Genomic DNA, 19,936 nt, shown 5'->3' on the forward strand with positions numbered 1-19,936 from the left:
GCAGTCATCAGGAAGAATCCCAAGGAGTGTGTGCACACACACACACACACACACACACACACGGATCATTCACACCCCCACTGAGCTGCAGCTACTTCTAGGGTAGGGCACAGCAGCTGTTTAACAACCCCACAGCAACACAACAAATTTTGGAATAGAAAGTGAAGAGGAACATGTGTGGTGGTTGCTCTTTTGCTCAGTATTCAGAAACTGTTGCTGTCTTCAATACATACTTCTCTCCCTGTGGCTTTTAGAGAGGTATGCAGCAGCCTCCCCCATCTTTTTTCTTGAAGAAGCCCAGGTGCTCAGAACCCACACAGGTTGAGGGATGAGAGAGAGGTGGAAGAGCACTACCAGGATATATATAGCTCAACCCCTATTGGTGCAAGGCAGGATTATTCACTACAGTTTGTTCTCCAGTTTTTCAAGTGATGGGACTCTGTACTCTTCCCTGGGGACATGGACATGGGCACATCCTGCCCCAAATTACTCACAGTCTAAATAGACAAAACAGACCAAGGGTGAGAGAAAGAAAGGGTTCTCTCATTTTTACAGATAGCGAATTGTAAAATTTAATGGTCCTCCATCTGGATCCCTTTCACTGTCAGGCTGTATTTCTGAAAACCCTAAATTTTCCTTTGATTAATTTCAACCCATTCCCAGAATTTACGTGCCTTGGACCCCCAAACAATTCTTCTTCCTGCTTGGGTTTTCCCTCCTCTCTAAATTTAAACATGTTTTTCACACTATTCTCAGTGTCTGGCCAGATGATACATATCAGAAACTCTTTTAATCTTCCCTTTCAGTTTTGTTGCTCTTCTGGGATTGAGGTGGCTAGACCCACAGAGAAAGCAGCACATCACCTTTGTCCCAGGACATTATGCCCCAGCACATGCAGCCCAAATGTACTGGGCGTTTTTTTTTTTGGCAGCTGCAAGCGTATTCATATCTATGTCATATCACTCTTACATCTCTTTCAGCTATTATTACTTTCCTAATATTCCTATTGAATGGGCGTGGTTTGGATTAGCAGCACTTTCCCAAATGAAATCTCCTTTTGTCATTTCCCTCCAAAAATTCCTTTCTCTGTAGAGAATTCCTTTCTTTGTTTTGGATTATCCTTCTGTCTATCGTGGCTGTTCTGAACACCTCATAATTTACTATAATCAGTAAATTTAATCAACACAGTGTTTACATCCCATTCCAGATCACTAGTAAAGATATTAATTAAAAGTAGGGCTAACTTGGTACCTGCAGTTACCCACTAAATACCTATCCCCCTCACAGATCAACAGAATACAACAAGGCACATCAAACTGCTTCATAATGTTGGACCACAGTTTAATAAAGAGATTATATTGTAGCAACCTCCCCTTCCATTCACCAGCACATGTGATAATTACAGCAACTGCTTACATGAAAAAGCAGTACAGGAGAACCTCAGAGTTACGAACTGACCGGTCAACCACACACCTCATTCAAGGTAAGGAAACGGTTTCTGTGCGTGTTTCATTTAAATTAAGTTGGTTAAAAGCAGCACTTTTCTTCTGCAGAGTAAAGTTTCAAAGTTGTATTAAATCAATGTTCAGCTGTAAACTTTTGAAAAAACAGCCACAATGTTTTGTTCAGAGTTATGAGCATTTCAGAGTTGCGAACAACCTCTCTTACCGAGGTGTTCGTAAGTATGAGGTTCTCCTGTCTTAACAAAGCGTGGTGCAGCATTTTTAGCTTTTTTAGTGCACGTCAGCAGTCGGAGACAGCTGTACCCAGCCAGTACTCTGTGGACCACCAATAGGTGTCTGCAGAGCATAGTTTAAAACTGCTACAATACATCTTTATTTTGTACAGCATCTATTTGTGGGTTCACAAATACTATACAGAGAGAACTAGTAACCAGCGAGGGCGAGGGAGTCACAGGTATTGGCAAGGAGAAAACATCTTCAGTCGGTATGTGAAATCAATCAAGAGTCAATGGGCAGGGCTCTCCAGAGAGGCTCTCATACTAAGAGTGACGGGATAGGCCAGAGGTCAATAAGAGCATAAGAACGGCCAGACTGGATCAGACCGAACCTCTGTCTAGCCCAGTATACTGTCTTCCAACAGTGGCCAATGCCAGGTGCCACAGAGGGAATGAACAGAACAGGTAATCATCATCAGGTGATCCATCCCCTGTCGCCCATTCCCAGCTTCTAGCAAACAGAGGCTAGGGACACTATCCCTGCCATCCTGGCTAATAGCCATTGATGGACCTATCCTCCATGAACTTATCTAGTTCTTTTTTGAACCCTGTTATAGTCTTGGCCTTCACAACATCCTCTAGCAAGGAGTTCCACATGTTGACTGTGCGTTGTGTGAAAAAATACTTCCTTTTGTTTGTTTTAAAACTGTTGCCTGTTAATTTCATGTGGTGACCCCTAGTTCTTGTGTTATGAGGAGTAAATAATACTTCCTTATTTACTTTCTCCACACCAGTAATGATTTTATACACCTCAGTCATATCCCCCTGTAGTCTCTTTTCCAAGCTGAAAAGTCCCAAACTTATTAATCTCTCCTCATATGGAAGCTGTTCCATACGCCTAATCATTTTTGTTGCCCTTTTCTAAACCTTTTCCAATTCCAATATATCTTTTCTGAGATGGGATGACCACATCTGCAGGCAGTATTCAAGATGTGGGTGTACCATGGATTTATATAGAGACAATATGATATTTTATGTCTTATCTATCCCTTTCCTAATGATTCCCAACCTTCTGTTGCTTTTTTGCTGCACATTGAGTGGATGTTTTCAGAGGATTATCCACAATGACTCCAAGATCTTTCTTGAGTGGTAACAGCTAATTTAGACCTCATCATTTTACATATATAGTTGGGATTATGTTTTCCAATGTGCATTACTTTGCATATATCAACATTGAATTTCATCTGCCATTTTGTTGCCCAGTCACCCAGTTTTGTGAGATCCTTTTGTAGCTCTTTGCAGACTGCTTGGGACATACTGCTAAATGACAATGCTAGATGAGCAGAGAAAGGCAACAAAGATGGTCTCTGAAATGTGTGGGAACAAGATCATGGCGGATTCTAAAATGAGGGTGATTTTGAACTGGATCCAGAAATGAATGAAGAGTCACTGGTGTTTGAACATGGGGATATTATTATGTGCATGGAACTTTTCAGAGCTTTAATGATGATGATGATTGGTAAGTACTTGTATTGTGGTGGTGCCAGAGGTCCCAGTCAGGATCAGAGCCCCTTGATGTTAGGCAGTGTATAAGCATGTGGACAGAAACAGTCCCTAACTCAAAGAGCTTAGAATCTAAAAAACAAGACAAACGGTGGGAAAACAGGATACAGCTTGCAAGCAGAGAGATGACATATTCTGACCCTAGTGGAGGAAAGCATTAAGTATGTGCTAAAGTCTCACTAAAGTCAATGCTTTCCTAAACTTAGGTTAGGATGTAGTGCTTTGCCAATGAGAAAATGGACAGTAGCACTCTACACAGTGAGTCTAAAGAGGTGACATTTAGGAATGTCACAGAGAAAAGAGAAGCGAGAAGAGATGACATTGTTACCTTGCAGCTCTGTGTTCTTGGGGAACCAGGGCGCAGTACCCAGTCTGTCGGACTCACAAAAGACCTTCTTTCCCCCCTACCTCCCGCCAGCCTCTGATTGAACCAAATCTGCATCAGAAAAAAGATTTACAAAAAGCAATGAAAAGAAGGGTGACCAAATAGCAACTGTGAAAAAACGGGACGGGGGTGGGGGGTAATGAGCACCTGTATAAGAAAGAGTCCCTAAAAACAGGACTGACCCTACAAAAATGGGACATCTGGTCACCCTAATGAAAAGGCAGTGGGAGACACACCTAGACCCCTGGGATACAGATGACAGGATTAAGGAAACTCCCCTAGCCTCATTTGCATCGAAGATGGGGCAAAGAGGCATCTCCAGTAGCATTCAGAATGGAGAACAGAGATTCCAAGGCAAGAACCGCATGAAATTCTGGGACCAGAAAAGCAGGGAAACACTGCATGATGTGGGATCTCTGCTCCAGATGTTAATAAACCCAGCCTGCACACACCCAGCTCAGCAGTTATCAGACCAATTCTAGTAATAAATCCTTTACTGGTATCCAAAATAGTGAAGCTCCCTAATTACATTGTGAGCACCCTCCAAGGAACACCGCCCAAAGACAGGAATGATCAGCTCCCATGGTCTAGCCTGAACAAAACAACTTTGGTATATTCCCTTGTTTACACATAAACAAATCTAGTGTTCTCCCTTGAACCATTGTTGTTTCTCTACAAAAACTCCTACCCACGCTCAAGTAAGTACTCTGATGCCTGGATCCAAAATCTGAATCAGTTCCATTGGGACTTCATCTTCTTCTGACTGATCATGATGGGGGCTCTGCCTGACTTCAGCACTCCGGACCCTCAATTACCACCACCACCTGGGACCCCCGATCGATTCAAGCTTCATGGAGTTGTGAGAACCCAGCTTGCTCTCTCAGCTCATGCTGTTTGACTAGTCTGTCTCACTTTTTTGTTATAGACCATTTTAAAAAGCAATTCAGTGACTCAGCCATTTGAGAACAACTGTTTTAATCTCCCTGTTATTAATGAGCCAGGCTTTTCGCCTCATTCCCCACCCTTCTGGTACTCGTTAAAACCCTCTCACACCCTTCCTCCCTGTGGCAGCATTAGCTGTGTCTGTTGCAACCTTCATCTTTTCCATGAGACTCTGCCTTGTCTGGTTGCCTCCTACTCCTCCAGTCCCATGATAGATGTTTACTAACCTTGAGGGGACCGTGCTGGCCACTGCTAGCTCCTTATATTGTTCCTTTTCAGTGGAATTGTATCTGTGATTTGCTGCCAATATCTTAACAAGAGGACCCCACAAAAATGTCCCTCTTAATCCTGAGATAAACTCCATGTGCCAGGTTACAGTAGGCAAATGAAATAATTCATTGTTTTTGCATTTAAGCAATGACACTTTCTTATCAGCAGAACCAAGAAATGCTGCAACACAACTGTGCAACATTGCTTGATAAAGATGTACTTGGCTGAGAATATTACATTTTGCTCCTGAGTGTTTTGGTGGTACAACCCATCCATCTTATTTCATCTGAAGTGTAAGGTGGGGTGAGAAGCTTGTAGAATGACCAAGAAGTGTCCCTCCCCTAGGGATTCTTTTAAAAAATACAGGTACCTGTCAGCAGATTAAATCTGATGCATTACTGGGCTATTCAACACTATGTTTATGATCCTCACATATAAGCTCTCTCTTGCAGGAAGGATTTAGCTGTACCAATGGAGGAGATAATTATCAGAAGCAGGGAAATCACCCCAAGTTTCCCTCCAGTTTGCAAATTTCAGGTGGCATATTTTTGGCAAAGGCTCCCAAGGAACCCTCTCGTTGCTTATTGCATTTTGGAGTCTGTTCAAATGCCCCAAGACTCATTCTCACTCATGGATGTTAATACTTCCTCATACTGCTCACTCCTCACTAGCTTTTCTTATCTCCAAGCCTCTCATCCTGCTGCATTCTGGGAACCCCCAATGCCTCACTATGCAGAATGTCATATACATGTAAAATGAAGCCAATAAACTAACCATGGCAGAAGGAAAGAGAAGCATGAGGGCCCACTTCTCTCAGTTACCAGCCTCTGACTTGAAACCAGCTATCCTCTGCCTCTGTCATTTCTTCTGACTTTGCATGCTTGGATTTTGGGTGCCACCTTGCAACTTCTCTACATGGTCTGGATTCCTGGGGTTTGATTTACAGCCTGATGTGCAAGGCACTATTTCACCTATGTCTACAAGGTTATATAAATGCACATAGCACTTGAGTCACCCATGTCCATTCTATTAGCAAATGCCTTGTTATTCTGTGTTCAGTATTGAAAATGTGTCAGCTGGAGAGAACCAGAGGTGCTCCCCCAAGCCCACATCGCACTGGGTTCACCCTCCCCCATGCATCACAGTGGGGACAATGCACCTCAGTCAATGCCTTTCATCAGGCATATACATAGAGCCCTGCAAACCTTCAGATACCCACTTTACATCTGTGGATATCCATGAACCAAATTTGCGGCTCGTGGATGGATATGGATCCAGATTTTATAGCTAGAGCCCTGCAAATTTGCAGATATCCGCTTTACATCTGTGGACATCCGCAGACCATGTTTGCGGATCATGGATCGGATGCGAATACAAATTTTGTATCCGTGCAGGGCTCTACATATACATCCCATTGCCTCATACTGAGCTCATGCCAGCCCTCCCTTCACAACAGGTGGACTCACTTTCCTCATGCTATCTGACCATGCTGGCTCCCCCCACCGCATTAGTCAACACTCAAACCTAGCCCTGATCTTAGATCCACTCACCTGCACTGAAAAAACAATGTGGAGTCCTTGTGGCACCTTAGAGACTAAGAAATTGTTGACACTACATGTTGCAGATGCTGCTGGAACAATGGATGCCCCATAATCTGTCCTCCCCTATTATGTCCCAGACAGATTAGGTAAGTGGAAACCAGGTGGCAATAGGCTGTTTCTTCCTCCAAGTTTGATGTCATCCCCAGATTTGAATATGGGGTAATTTACACCAAAGAAACACATGACAAGGAACAACCCTGAGCAGGCAAGATAGAGTAGCATGGTATTGGGCACAACATAAATGTCTGACAGCCAGCCACACGGAGCCCAGCTATCATAGTGCTCAGACACCATTGCGGTGGGCCCAGTATCAGAACCTGAAGAGAGTCACACAAGGGAAAAAGAGGACTTAGGAATCTCTTGGGTTTGTTTTTTAGTTAGGTGGTAAAAAAGCCTCTAAAACAGGGGTTCTCAAACTTCATTGCACCGTGACCCCCTTCTGACAAAAATTACTACACGAACCCAGGAGGGGGAAACCAAAGCTTGAGCCCACCTGATCTCTGCCACCTCGAAGGATGGGGGAGGCAAAGCCAAAGCCCAAGCCCCACTACCCCAGGACAGGGAAGCCAAAGTCCAAGGGCTGTAACCTGACCCCTGCCACCCAGGGCTGAAGCCCTTGGGCTTGGGCCCCGGGCGGTGGGGCTTGGGCTTCGACCCCAAGTGATGGGGCTTGAGCTTCACCTTCAGCCCTGTGGTCCAGCAAGTCTAACACAGCCTGGTGACTCCATTAAAATGGGGTCCTGACCCACAGTTTGAAAACCCCTGCTCTAAAATCATTCAGCAAGACCTGGACTGGACTGAAAGTGGCAGGGAAGCATAACTGCTTAGAGACTGACAGATGCTTCACCCCCTAGGGCAGGCCCCCTGGGGAGAGTCACCGCTTTAGATAAGAGGTACAGTACCATACTGCAGCCATACACCAAGACTTGAACTCCCAAACCTCATGGCATTGCTCCACCGCCACCCGCCTCTTCTCTGAATGACAGGTTTCAGAGTAGCAGCCGTGTTAGGCTGTATTCGCAAAAAGAAAAGGAGTACTTGTGGCACCTTAGAGACTAAAATATTTATTTGAGCATAAGCTTTTGTGAGCTACAGCTCATCGTGAAGTGAGCTGTAGCTCACGAAAGCTTATGCTCAAATAAATTTGTTAGTCTCTAAGGTGCCACAAGTACTCCTTTTCTTTCTCTGAATGAAGATTCTGCCATTTAGGTGAATTTCCCTGGATACCTAACTTCACATTTCCTGACCCTGAAGTTATAATCCATTTGTGTGTGCCCATTTCCCCAAATCTTCCTGCATGGGGTGAAGTTTCCATCTGAACTCTCTATTGCTTGTAAATATTCAGACCTCACAACTAGTTCTACTTTCAACGGCTCTTAAATGTGTTATAAATTGCATTAGGTCCCAGCCCTGGGCAAGGGGTCCCCACTTATTACTCCTCTGCATGAGGACTCACTGCCATTAGATTAAAAGAAAAGGAGTACTTGTGGCACCTTAGAGACTGACCAATTTATTTGAGCATGAGCTTTCGTGAGCTACAGCTCACTTCATCAGATGCATACCGTGGAAACTGCAGAAGACATTATATACACACAGAGACCATGGAACAATACCTCCTCCCATCCCACTGTCCTGCTGGTAATAGCTTATCTAAAGTGATCATCAAGTTGGGCCATTTCCAGCACAAATCCAGGTTTTCTCACCCTCCGCCCCCCCCCCCCCCCAAACTCACTCTCCTGCTGGTAATAGCCCATCCAAAGTGACCACTCTCTTCACAATGTGTATGATAATCAAGGTGGGCCATTTCCAGCACAAATCCAGGTTTTCTCACCCCCCCCACCCCCATACACACACAAACTCACTCTCCTGCTGGTAATTTAGGCTTAAATAGAGACTGGGAGTGGCTAAGTCATTATGCAAGGTAGCCTATTTCCCCTTGTTTTTTCCTACCCCTCCCCCCCCCCCCCCGACGTTCTGGTTAAATTTGGATTTAAACTTGGAGAGTGGTCAGTTTGGATGAGCTATTGCCAGCAGGAGAGTGAGTGAGTGTGTGTGTGTGTGTGTGTGTGTGTTCCCTGGTGGGGGGGGGGGTGAAAAAGCCTGGATTTGTGCTGGAAATGGCCCACCTTGATTACCATGCACATTGTAGGGAGAGTGGTCACTTTGGATAAGCTATCACCAGCAGGAGAGTGAGTTTGTGTGTGTATGGGGGTGGGGGGGTGAGAAAACCTGGATTTGTGCTGGAAATGGCCCACCTTGATTATCATGCACATTGTAGGGAGATTTCAGAGTAACAGCCATGTTAGTCTGTATTCGCAAAAAGAAAAGGAGTACTTGTGGCACCTTAGAGACTAACCAATTTATTTGAGCATGAGCTTTAGTAAGCTCATGCTCAAATAAATTGGTTAGTCTCTAAGGTGCCACAAGTACTCCTTTTCTTATTGTAGGGAGAGTGGTCACTTTGGATAAGCTATCACCAGCAGGAGAGTGAGTTTGTGTGTGTGGTTTTTGGAGGGGGGTGAGGGGGTGAGAGAACCTGGATTTGTGCAGGAAATGGCCCACTTTGATTATCATACACATTGTGAAGAGAGTGGTCACTTTGGATGGGCTATTACCAGCAGGAGAGTGAGTTTGGGGGGGGGGGCGGAGGGTGAGAAAACCTGGATTTGTGCTGGAAATGGCCCAACTTGATGATCACTTTAGATAAGCTATTACCAGCAGGACAGTGGGATGGGAGGAGGTATTGTTCCATGGTCTCTGTGTGTATATAATGTCTTCTGCAGTTTCCACGGTATGCATCCAATGAAGTGAGCTGTAGCTCACGAAAGCTCATGCTCAAATAAATTGGTCAGTCTCTAAGGTGCCACAAGTACTCCTTTTCTTTTTGCGAATACAGACTAACACGGCTGTTACTCTGAAACCTGCCATTAGATTGTACTCTGCACTTCCTGCCGGTTTCACACTGGTAGAAGTCAAATGTTTAGGCGCTTGCGATGGTACAAATAAATGATAATTATTGTGAAGATCTGACACCAAAAGATATTGAAGACAAAATTGATGAACTAAAGGCTGGCAGAGTTCCCAAACCTGGCCCAAGAAATGGATGCTTTTCTTGTAAGCCAGCTGGTCTTACTTCTCTGACTGAACCACCCAAAGGACCTGGATTTGGAGTTTGAGCAGACCTCTAAGCATTTCTGTAATAAGTTATAAAAACATAAGTTGTCTGAAAATAAAACACCTTTAACTTCAAAAAAAAAAAAAAAAACCTCTCCAGCCATCTCATTGTCTTACTGCTGATGCCTATAGCTGTAATCTCATTTGATAGCCACCTGTGTGTATCGTGCAAAAGGCTCCAGGTGAATGTAAGCCACTGATCCAGCTATCACCTATATTCTGTGTTCTTCCTCCAAAGAATGCGATCAGCTTTGTTTGAATTGATCTCTTTCTCATAAGCTCTGGGCAGAACTCCCACTTCTATTCAAGTTTATCCATAAGAAGCCATTTCAGGAGGCCTCCAGAAACACAGCTAACCAGGCTGTAATTATTGGTTTCTCTCCCGCTTCTCCTTTTAGAGACTGGTGTCACAAGAGTCTTCTGAAAGGCTCAGACAACAGTCAAGCAACATACAAAATAAAGATGCTAAGGGCTGTTCTGTTCTAGTTCTTAATCATCTAAGATTCTGTTTTGGATCCCATCTGATACAGGCAGGGGTGAGGCACTTGGATCAGGATGCATGAAAGAAAGTTCAGAAAGGGCAGGTGAAAAGGGAATTTAGGCAAAATCTTTTTAGGAATTATTAAGGTCCTTAGAAGAAGCAAATGACCTGGACTTGCCAAAAGGCAAGGCACTATCTAATTGGTATTATCTATTTGTATGTCTGGTACATTATGAAAAATGGCCTAAGCCTCCGCAGACTGGATCTCTGCCTTGAAAAAAATAACAAGGCAGCAGTGCCCTGGGGGCACTAGTGCCTAGATACAGGAACCGGCTGCTCAAGGAAATGTGCTAGAAACTGCAAACTCATTGTGCATCACTAATGGCAGCTTCGGGAAAAACCTTACTGTCCTGAGATCAGAATTCAGCTTGTGAAGTGTGTTTTACTGCATGGGGTGAGGCGTCTCTTTATTTAACACTGTTAATGTCCACCCTAATGATGAACTGGACCCCTCTCCTTCCCAGAAGAAAAGTGGCCATAAGACAGTCTGGTTTGTGCTAGATGAATATCTTCAATAAAAACAATTTGTTAAACTGAGACCTTGAGGCATTTAACTAACAAGAGCTCACATCCCAGGTAACTGGATTTAACAGATAGACTCAGGCTTCCCAAAAGCCCTTGAGACTGGCTAGTCTTCTCCTCCAGCGCTGGGCTTTAATCTGTCAGCACTAACCAGAGCACAGAAGACAGCAGAAATGCGTCATTCTTTAGTAACAATAATCATCCAAGGTCCTTTTCCAGCACCTTCCCTCCAAGGCACTCAAAGGCCAGAGACAGGCCTCTGATGTTAGTGAGTCACCAAAGTGAGTTAGGAGCACATAGCCAATTGAAAGTCAGAGGGACTTGTGCTCCCCTAAGTCACTTAGATCCTTTGGAAAATACCCATTTGAGAGATGGGCCCAGCAAGATTTAAAGGCCAGTTTTAGAGGTACTAAGCACCTGCAGCTCCCACTGACTACATAGGAGTTGGGGTACTCAGGCCCAGGATATACACAAAGGTTGTTGAAGAGCTGGGCACAGAGAACAAACATTCTGACTTTAGTCTGGAGCCACAAGACACTTCCGGGGGAATGAGGCATTCTTGGCAGGAGCACAGCCACTGTACATTAATGAGTTAAAAAAGGAGTGTGTTCGAGTGGAGATAGACTCCACTCAGAAGGAAAGCATGTGTGTTTGTGGGAGGAATCCCAAGGATTGAATCAGCAGCTCAAAGGGGATGCAGAGAGAAACTGGACACAAACTGGGAATTGGAATAAAAATATCTCGGTGCCTCCCCCAGGGTTTCCTCCCAACAGCCACACAGCCTGTGCTGGAATTCAGGGCATGACAGAGGAACCAATTCAACCGCAGATTTTGTCTAATGAATTTTGAAACTTCCTTTCCAATCCCAACAAACCCTCCCCAGAAACACTTACAGTGATTCAACTCGCTCTTTTCTCTCCCTCATCTGCTGAGTCCACAAAAACTGCCCAGTGACCAAGGGGGTTCCCAACTGCTGCCCCACAGGCCATATTCCCCACAGACCATCCCCTGGCTCACAGGCCATCAGACAACAGGTCCAATCCCCATGAGTATCCCGAGGCAGCCTCTCACCTGGCTACCCAGTCCTTATGAAATACCCACTGGTGGCGGCCCCACAGACACTTCCCCACACTAATAATCCTATATACCATTCAAAGGCAGGCACACAGTAACACAGACTATCCATCAGCCAAGGGCTGCAGGCAGATTCCCCTGTTGTTTTCATAATCTGTTTCCAGACAGACACATCATAGGGTCTTTTTTCTTTACTCAACAGTTTCCCCTTCCTTTTGTGAGGCCACAACGACCCTGGGTGGCTCACTGAGAGGAAGCCTCTGTGTGCAAAGAACACAAGACTAACTCCCATAGGAGACTATGTGCCTGAAAAATCCCCCAGATGAATTCTGCATATGCCTCCCCTGCACCCCCCACTGTCCAGAGCCCTTAGGCCAATATCCACCATGCCCACTCCAACCCCACTAGACCAGCCACAGCTGCATTCCTGGTGCACATCCCCTCCCTTGCTTTTGCCTGCCAGTACTGGCCATTCACAACCCATAGCCCCCCTGCTTGAATTGTTATACATCCCCCATCCCCCACACCTGCTAAGGATACATCTTCCTGGTCAACGCTGTGTTCATGGCACTGACATGGGCAGGAGCAGCAAATGGAGCTATGCTCTGCATGCTTCACCTCAGGAAATTCTTCTCATGGATGCTTTGGCCTGGGAAGGAACAACTCCAGACCCATACATCTTTCTGTGCCCACACAGACTAAATAGGGCACAGGAGTGCCTACACATCTCCTCTGCCTATTTGTAATAACGTCTATGTGAGAGGAGGAACATTCAGCTGAACTGCAACCATGGGGCAGTGGGGGAGGGAGGGGCAGCACCAATCTCCTTGCAGCAAGAGAGATCCCCCTAACCCATCAGCCTCTGTGGACAGAAGATGGGACCCTGGTCTACCTGAGATGATGCCTGGCTTGGGGGGCTCTTCCCAGTGGGATCAATGCTGTTGGGAGTGGAATAAAGCCCTGTCCCTGAGATCAGAGTGTTTGAACAGGAGAGCTTGTCTTTTCTGCAGTCAGGAGCCACCAGGCACCAGCTGCAGAATTTGCCGCAGTATAGTGTGTGTGTGTGAGAGAGAGAGAGAGAGAGTGAGTGTGCAGCAGCCATGCTCCTCCCCTCTAGCCTCCTCCCTGTGTGATAAATGTGTCTAACTCCCTCCCTTCTTCCCCGCTCCACTCCCACTCCAAGTCCCAGCCTGATCAACCCCAGCCCCTCGCCCTGGCTCCCCTCCCCCACTTAATTAAGAAGTCTTTTGTTGGCTTCACCAGACTTTCAATTGCTCCATCACTGTTCATCAGGGTTTGCGTCTCCCTCTTTACACTAACCCCACAACAGCAGCCTCTGACCAGTGCTCATGGGGCCAAGCCTGCACCTGCCCCTTGCCCTCTGGTTCTGTCTAGACTAGGAGAAAAGATTGTATTTAAAAATATTTTAACTGACATTCTTAACAGTAGCGTTCACACGGTTTAACACCTTCATAATATATTAGCTGGTGGTGGTCACTCAGGTCTGGACACACCCTGTGAAACTAGAGCCGTCCACTTTGCTGATGGGACAGCAGGTAGCCTCCGCCCTGTAACCTTGGGAATCCAGGACAGGAGCTGCATGCAAAGGGAGGGGCTCACCCAACACAGTGTCTGTGCTAAAGGGAAGGCACAGCAGGAGCAGGGGACTGCCAAGGACAAAGACTGGGAGAACACAAGTGCTTCACTCTCTTCTCATGTCCAAGGAACTGAAAATCTGAACACTATCACTAGCGTGGATACAGGGCTGGCAGGACACGCACTCCCAGGACAGCAACATCAACTCCACACACCCAACCACTTCATTCCTCTGACCACTTCATTCCTCTGTTTACTGCCTTGGAAAGGCTGCATCACTCGTACATTTCACAGGCAGCTTCCCCTTTTCCTCCCCCACAAACTGGAAGAGTTTGGATGCTTTCTGGCTTCCTGTAGTGGAAGAATGAAGTGTTGAATAGCTCCAAGCCAGACTTTAGTTAATGCAAGGATACTGCTGTGTGTGTGTGTGAGAGAGAGAGAGAGAGAGAGAGAGAGCAAAGGGGGCTCCCAGTACCCCTTTCCAATCTATTAACAGCACTGCATTCCACCTTGACACCCTCACCCTCTTCCTGATTAGCATTAGCCTCATTCCAGCATCAGCACCATACAGACACTTCAGTCACCAATTCTTGCCTATGGGAGTGCCTGTGAGACGCCATGCTGCCCCCAGGTAGAGGGACCAGCACACTGCCCTCAGGCAAGGCAGTGCTGACACGAGCTCTGATTCTGCAGCACATTCCAGGTTCCTGGCACTCAGTATTTTTCCCTGGGTCCTACCCTATGTTAGCCATCCTGAGATATGTCTGAGCCAGAGAGACAAGTGCAGAGAACAGCTGAGCAGTCAGAGAATCCAGAGTCTCTCTGTCCCTGGGGCACTTGGGACAAGAGCAGCTGGCAAGGGGCGAGGTCCTCATATAAAAACTAGCTTTGCCTGCAGCCACCTTACCCTCTTGTCACTGTCCTTTTCTGCCCAGTCCCCATGCAGCATCCCCTGCCCTATTTCAGCAGATCAAATAGAGAAACTGCATCTACCAGGAATCACTGCAAAGCTCCCCCAGGAAACGTGATGGCAGATCTACCAACCACTCCTCAGCCACAGCAGGGTGACATCCAGCCAATTGCATCCCCTTGAGATCAGACACGGCAGAGCTGGGACAGCAGACAGGGTGGATCTCCATGTGCCACCTATTATCCAGATTTCCTGTGAGCACCTCCAGATGGAAGGAACCCCCTACCCCAAAGTGATGAGTTGTTTTGGTACCTCCAACCCTTAAACAATCCAGCTGGGAGCTAAGCAGTGTCACCCCAAGAATGAGGCCAATCCTGGCTATCTCGATCCTGCACGCCATCCCCTCCCCATCCCACTGCTGGAGATCTCCATTAACTCTCAGTCGCCCTCAAACACCCATTCACACCAGGCTGAGTGCACACGATGGGAAAGAGGAGTCTGCACGTACCATAGGGTCCTGGGATGAGCAGCCCATGGAAGTAGCAGCCGCTGCTCAGGATGCCTGGAGAATCACAGACACAAACCGGCTGCAGAAGGCAGCTGTTATGTCAATGCAAATCAGGGGAGGAGCTGGCCAGCCTCTCTCTGACACCCATTCAACAATGCACCAGGCAGACTTAACCCTCTCTGGGCCAGAGTCTTTGCCTGGAGAACACCCGGAACCAGAGCCTAGTCCTAGGCACCCCCCACCCCTGCTGCTCCCTGATCATTAACCCTCAGGGAGGGGCCAGAGCCCAACCACTGCCACGAGTTCCCTGTTAACCCCATGGGTGCCAGTGCCCAGCACCAGGCACCTCCATGTCTTCCAGTTGAGCCCTCTGGGTACCAAGCCTGGCCCTGGGCACCTCCACACCATCCTGTTTACCCCTTAGGTACCAGAGCCCACCCCAGGTACCTCCACACCATCCTGTAACCCCCCTGGGTACCAATCCCGGCCCCAGGCACCTCCACACAATCCTGTTAACCCCTTAGGTACCAAAGCCTGGCCCCAGGCATCTCCACACCATCCTGTTAACTTCTTGGGTACCAGAGCCTGGCCCCAAGCACCTCCGCACCATCCTGTTAACCCCCTGGGTATCAATCCTGGCCCCAGGCACCTCCATATCATCCTGTTAACCTCTTAGGTGACAAAGCTTGGCCCCAGGTACCTCCATACCACCCTGTTAACCTCTTAGGTGACAAAGCCTGGACTCAGTCTCAATAGTCATTAACCCCTTGGGTGCCAGAGCTCAGCTCTGGGAATGGCCACATATTCCTTGTTCATTAATGCCCTGGGTGCACCAACTCTCGGTGTCCCAAGAGGAGAGCTCTGATACTTCATTAGCAACATCAGAGCTTGCCCATGCCTTGAAATCCATGCTACTGGGTAAGGCTCCTTGCCCAGACACTTTCCCAGCTTATTTTTATAAACATGTTTCTGACTCCTTTGCAGGCAAGTTGCTACCTTGTTCAATGGAGGAAAGTACCCGCCCCACGCTTGGAGGAGAGCCTGTATTTCAGTTATTCCCAAGTTGGGCTGGGGCCTCATGTCATGCCCAAACTATACAGAAATCTCCTTAATTAGCATTTGAAATATTGGCCAACATTTTGGCTGACAGGCGCAATATCATCCATCACAGCCAGATGGGACTTATTAAAGTCCAACATGGTTCAGATAACTAAAACCAGTTAGTAGCCATAATAATCGCACAGTATGAGGACGCTGACGCCGAAGCACTTCTGCCTTGGATGCAGAAGAGGCCTTTGATCACATGAACGGGGAGTACATGCTATAGACCCTCCAGAGCCTGGTTTCAGGCCTGTTTTTAGATGATGGGTTAAACTTCTATATAAGGACCCCACATCTCTAATCTTAACCAATGGCATAATTTCACACTCATTTAACCTTCTCTGAGGTACCATATAGGTTGTCCACTGCCCCTTCTTCTGTTTGATCTGGCCATAGAGCCCATGAAGACCACTACAGGCTCTCACCCAAACATTTGAGTATTAAGATTGGCTCACTGGAGTACCATTAGATGGTATATGCTGATACCCTTCTGTTTATAATGAACCTTGAAATCACAATCCCTGCCCTTCTTGCATTAATCCAATACTTTGGCTCACTTTCAGGCTGTAGCATTAACTGGGAAAAATTAGAATTACTTTAGATTGCCTGGCTGCCTTTTAGCGGGGCTTTCTCCCAGTGGAATTTTCATAGGCAGCGAGAGGCAGTTAAATACTTGGGGGTACAAATAGCAAGAAACCTTAAAAAAACTGAAAAAATGAATTTAGATTCTAACCTTCTGCAGCTGGCAGAAAACACCAATCAATGGAGGTGCATTCACTGAGCCTGGGTGGGGGGGAATAATCCAGTTCAGATTAAAGTTTTACCTAGATGTTTATACATTTTGAATGGGCTTCCTGTCATCATCTCACCATTCTATTTTAAAAGCTTTAATAGGATTATCGACACTTGTTTATGGGGTCTAGCATAACACCCCAGACTATCTTGGAGGAAGTTTCAGCTCCTTCCCATTGGAGATGTCTTCAGACTCCCAGACCTTCATAACTATTATGTTGTCTGTCTCATGTCCAGATCTCTCACAGTTTGCAACACGTAAACAATACCATCCCTTCTGGATGGGGATTAAAAGAAAATGAATTAAATCAATCCTCCTGTTGGGATCCTTATCCTACCCTACAGAGAAAAAGAAAATGCCCTCTGTAGTGGCCACTAGGAGAGTATGGACCATTTTGACCAACAGATTCCATTTTCACTCTTCGCACCATACAAAAGCCAGTACGTGGGGTAATAGTGACTTACAGATTGGCAACCCACCAAACGTATGGAGGGAATGAACAGAAAGAGTATGAGTCCTCTCTCAATTGGTTGGTGATGGGGGAATGGTTCATTCGAGGTGTTATAGCAGTATAAGCTACTAGCTACAGCAATATGGCAACATATACTGCTAAAACCTTTCCTGACCTACCACTTTGGCCCAACACCCGGAGAATACCTGACACACCTGAAGTACAGAACGGTAGAGAAGCTCCGCAAACTTGCCAGACCCATATATCTACGTACATACTTTTCTGATGGAAAAGGTCTCTGATTCCTGAAGTGTCCACTAAATCCTCAGATCAGAGTCATAGAGTTTAAGGCCAGAAGAGACCACCAGATCATCCTGTCTGACCTCCTGTGTATCACAGACCATTAATACCACCCAGCATCCACACACTAAGCTCAACACCTGAAATCAGACCAAAGCATTATAACCCCCAGGAGACTAGGCTGTTATGAGCCACAGGCAGAGAATCGGAGAGACTGAGGTGCACCAACGTTAAGAGTCCCCACAAAGGCAGGGAGATGATTGAGATATACCAGATGATCTTGGCAAGTGACCCACACCCATACACTTCAGAGGAAGATGAAAACCTCCCAAGGTCACTACCAATCTGACCTGAGGAAAAATTCCTGCCTAGTCCTACATATGGTGATCAATTAGACCCTGAGCATATGAGAAAGAGCCAGCCAGCCAAGCACCTGAGAGAGAGACAATGTTTGGTGCCACCTCAGAGCCCTGACCCTCCCTGTCCAATGTCCCATCTTCACCATGGCTATCCTTGATGCTTCAGAGGAATGAGATTTTAAAAAAAAGAGAGAGATAGAGTGCTAGATTGTCTTTTAAAAAGCTCCACAATGATTAATTGTATTGCACAATGCAAAATTTGCTTCTATAGATGTATGTTAACATTTAATTCAACAACAACAGAAAGTATTTAGAATGTACTCGACACCACAAAGGCTACATAAAATTAAAGCTCTTAATATAAGACCATAAGCTCTTCCTTCAGATAGAAGCTGACACTGTGGCAAAAATAAGGGCACACTCCTGCACATGTTGTAGAAATATCCTCCAGTTAAACAGCTGTGGAAAGCAGTTGACACTAGAATTAAAATGATTTAGGGCTTTAGCAATCAAACATCGGTAGAGAACTACATTAAGATATTTACCCATGAAACGGGGCCTCTCATCAGCACAGCATTAATGGTTCCTGAGAGAAGCCATGATCATGAAGTGAATGATTTTACAGAGTTGGGAAAGTAAATCAATGCACAGAACAGAACAATGGCGTTCTGATCTCCCTGGCCTTGCAGCCATCAAAAGGGTCATTGTCCTCTACAGGGATTAACTATGTGAGTTTAAAGATATCTGGGCTGCATTTTTACAAACATTAGACTAAGGAGTTCCCAAAGGCCCACCGACAGGTCCAGATCTCCTGCTGCTTCCCGTTCTCCCTCCTTGACTCTTCACCCACTTCTTTTTCCTCCTGCTTTCACTCTTCCCCTCCCTGCCATGTCTGTGTTGTCCCCACATTAATTGTAAAGTTTTGATTTATCTGATTTTATAGTTTAATATTATGATTGTTAAAATGGTTTTTGCACATGTATGCTAACACTATGCTGTATTCAGAGTAACAGCCGTGTTAGTCTGTATTCGCAAAAAGAAAAGGAGTACTTGTGGCACCTTAGAGACTAACCAGTTTATTTGAGCATGAGCTTTCGTGAGCTACAGTACTTGCCCCATGACAATGACCAACTGTGACATATGCTGTATGTCACAGTTGGTCATTGTCATGGGGCAAGTACATTCCATCCCCGTTTGGGGCGGGGGAAGGAGCCTTATAGCACCAAGGCTGAGTCCACCTGACCATCCTTGGCCTCATGGTGGTACGGCCTAGTGACCAGAGTCAATACGGCTGCCCTCCTTAGCAGGGCTGCACGGCCCAATAGGCAGAGTCAATATGGCTGCCCTCATTAGTGTGGCCTAGTGGCCCAAGTCAATGTCGCTGCCCACTCTTACAGGGCTGAGTAGTTGGATGACCAGAGGGCGATGGGCCTCCACCCGGGGTGGTGGCGGCCAGGGTAGAAGAACCGAGCACTCCCTACTCCACTGGGTCACAGCCCAAGGCCTTGTCAATGGCGAGTGTACTTGTCGCTAGATCAGCAGGGATCCAACCGAAACATGCTGACTTAGTTCCCGATCCAATGGTTAGTCCCCTGGGAAACTTCCTATTGTGTCTTCTAGGGGCGTGTTCCAGAGATCATCCATGAAGCTCCTGGTGGTTCTGAGGTCTCCTGGGTATCTGTAGGAAGCTGACTATCTGCCTGGGTCTCGGAGGACTTGGCCTCTGTGATCTTGGGCTTCAGTAGCTCCCGGGGAGGAGCCTGTAACATCCATTCTCTCTTCGGTGTTCAGCCCTTACTGAGCTGGGCTGTTACCTTTTACACTGATGATCCAGTTGGAGCATGCCCAGCAGGGGTGAGGGGGTGTCGCTTCCTGTGCCCGAAGTGCAGGGTTAATCCCTCTTTGTCCAGTGCGGGGCAAGTACACGCCTCATAGTCATTTTAAGTTAACAATTTTCATTTTTCGTTTTCTTTTTGTATTGTGATGTTTGCATTGAAAAGTAAAAAATAATAAAACCTTAATAAAAAACCAACCAAACCCTGTGTGCCAGAGCCTGACGCCAGCACCACCACCTGTTCCTCATTTGTTAACCCCAAGGGTGCCAGAGCCCAACCCTAGCAACTCCACCTGTTCCTCATTCGTTAACCCCCTGGGTGCCAGAGCGCGAC

At 46.4% G+C, this 19,936-nt stretch overlaps 1 protein-coding gene across 1 annotated transcript in view; it reads left to right on the top strand.

Annotated features, from left to right (window-relative positions):
* The window catches only part of PPIP5K1 (diphosphoinositol pentakisphosphate kinase 1), a 183,494-nt gene extending 176,007 nt beyond the window's left edge, over nucleotides 1-7,487 (top strand). The window contains exon 31 of the mRNA XM_077829275.1: nucleotides 1,288-7,487. Within this exon, the coding sequence (XP_077685401.1) occupies nucleotides 1,288-1,364 (77 nt within the window). The 3' untranslated portion in view covers nucleotides 1,365-7,487. The remainder of the gene's footprint in view (nucleotides 1-1,287) is intronic.
* Nucleotides 7,488-19,936: the final 12,449 nt, after the last annotated feature.

The sequence above is a fragment of the Eretmochelys imbricata genome, chromosome 10, assembly GCF_965152235.1.
Source record: "Eretmochelys imbricata isolate rEreImb1 chromosome 10, rEreImb1.hap1, whole genome shotgun sequence".
Lineage (NCBI taxonomy): Eukaryota > Metazoa > Chordata > Testudines > Cheloniidae > Eretmochelys > Eretmochelys imbricata.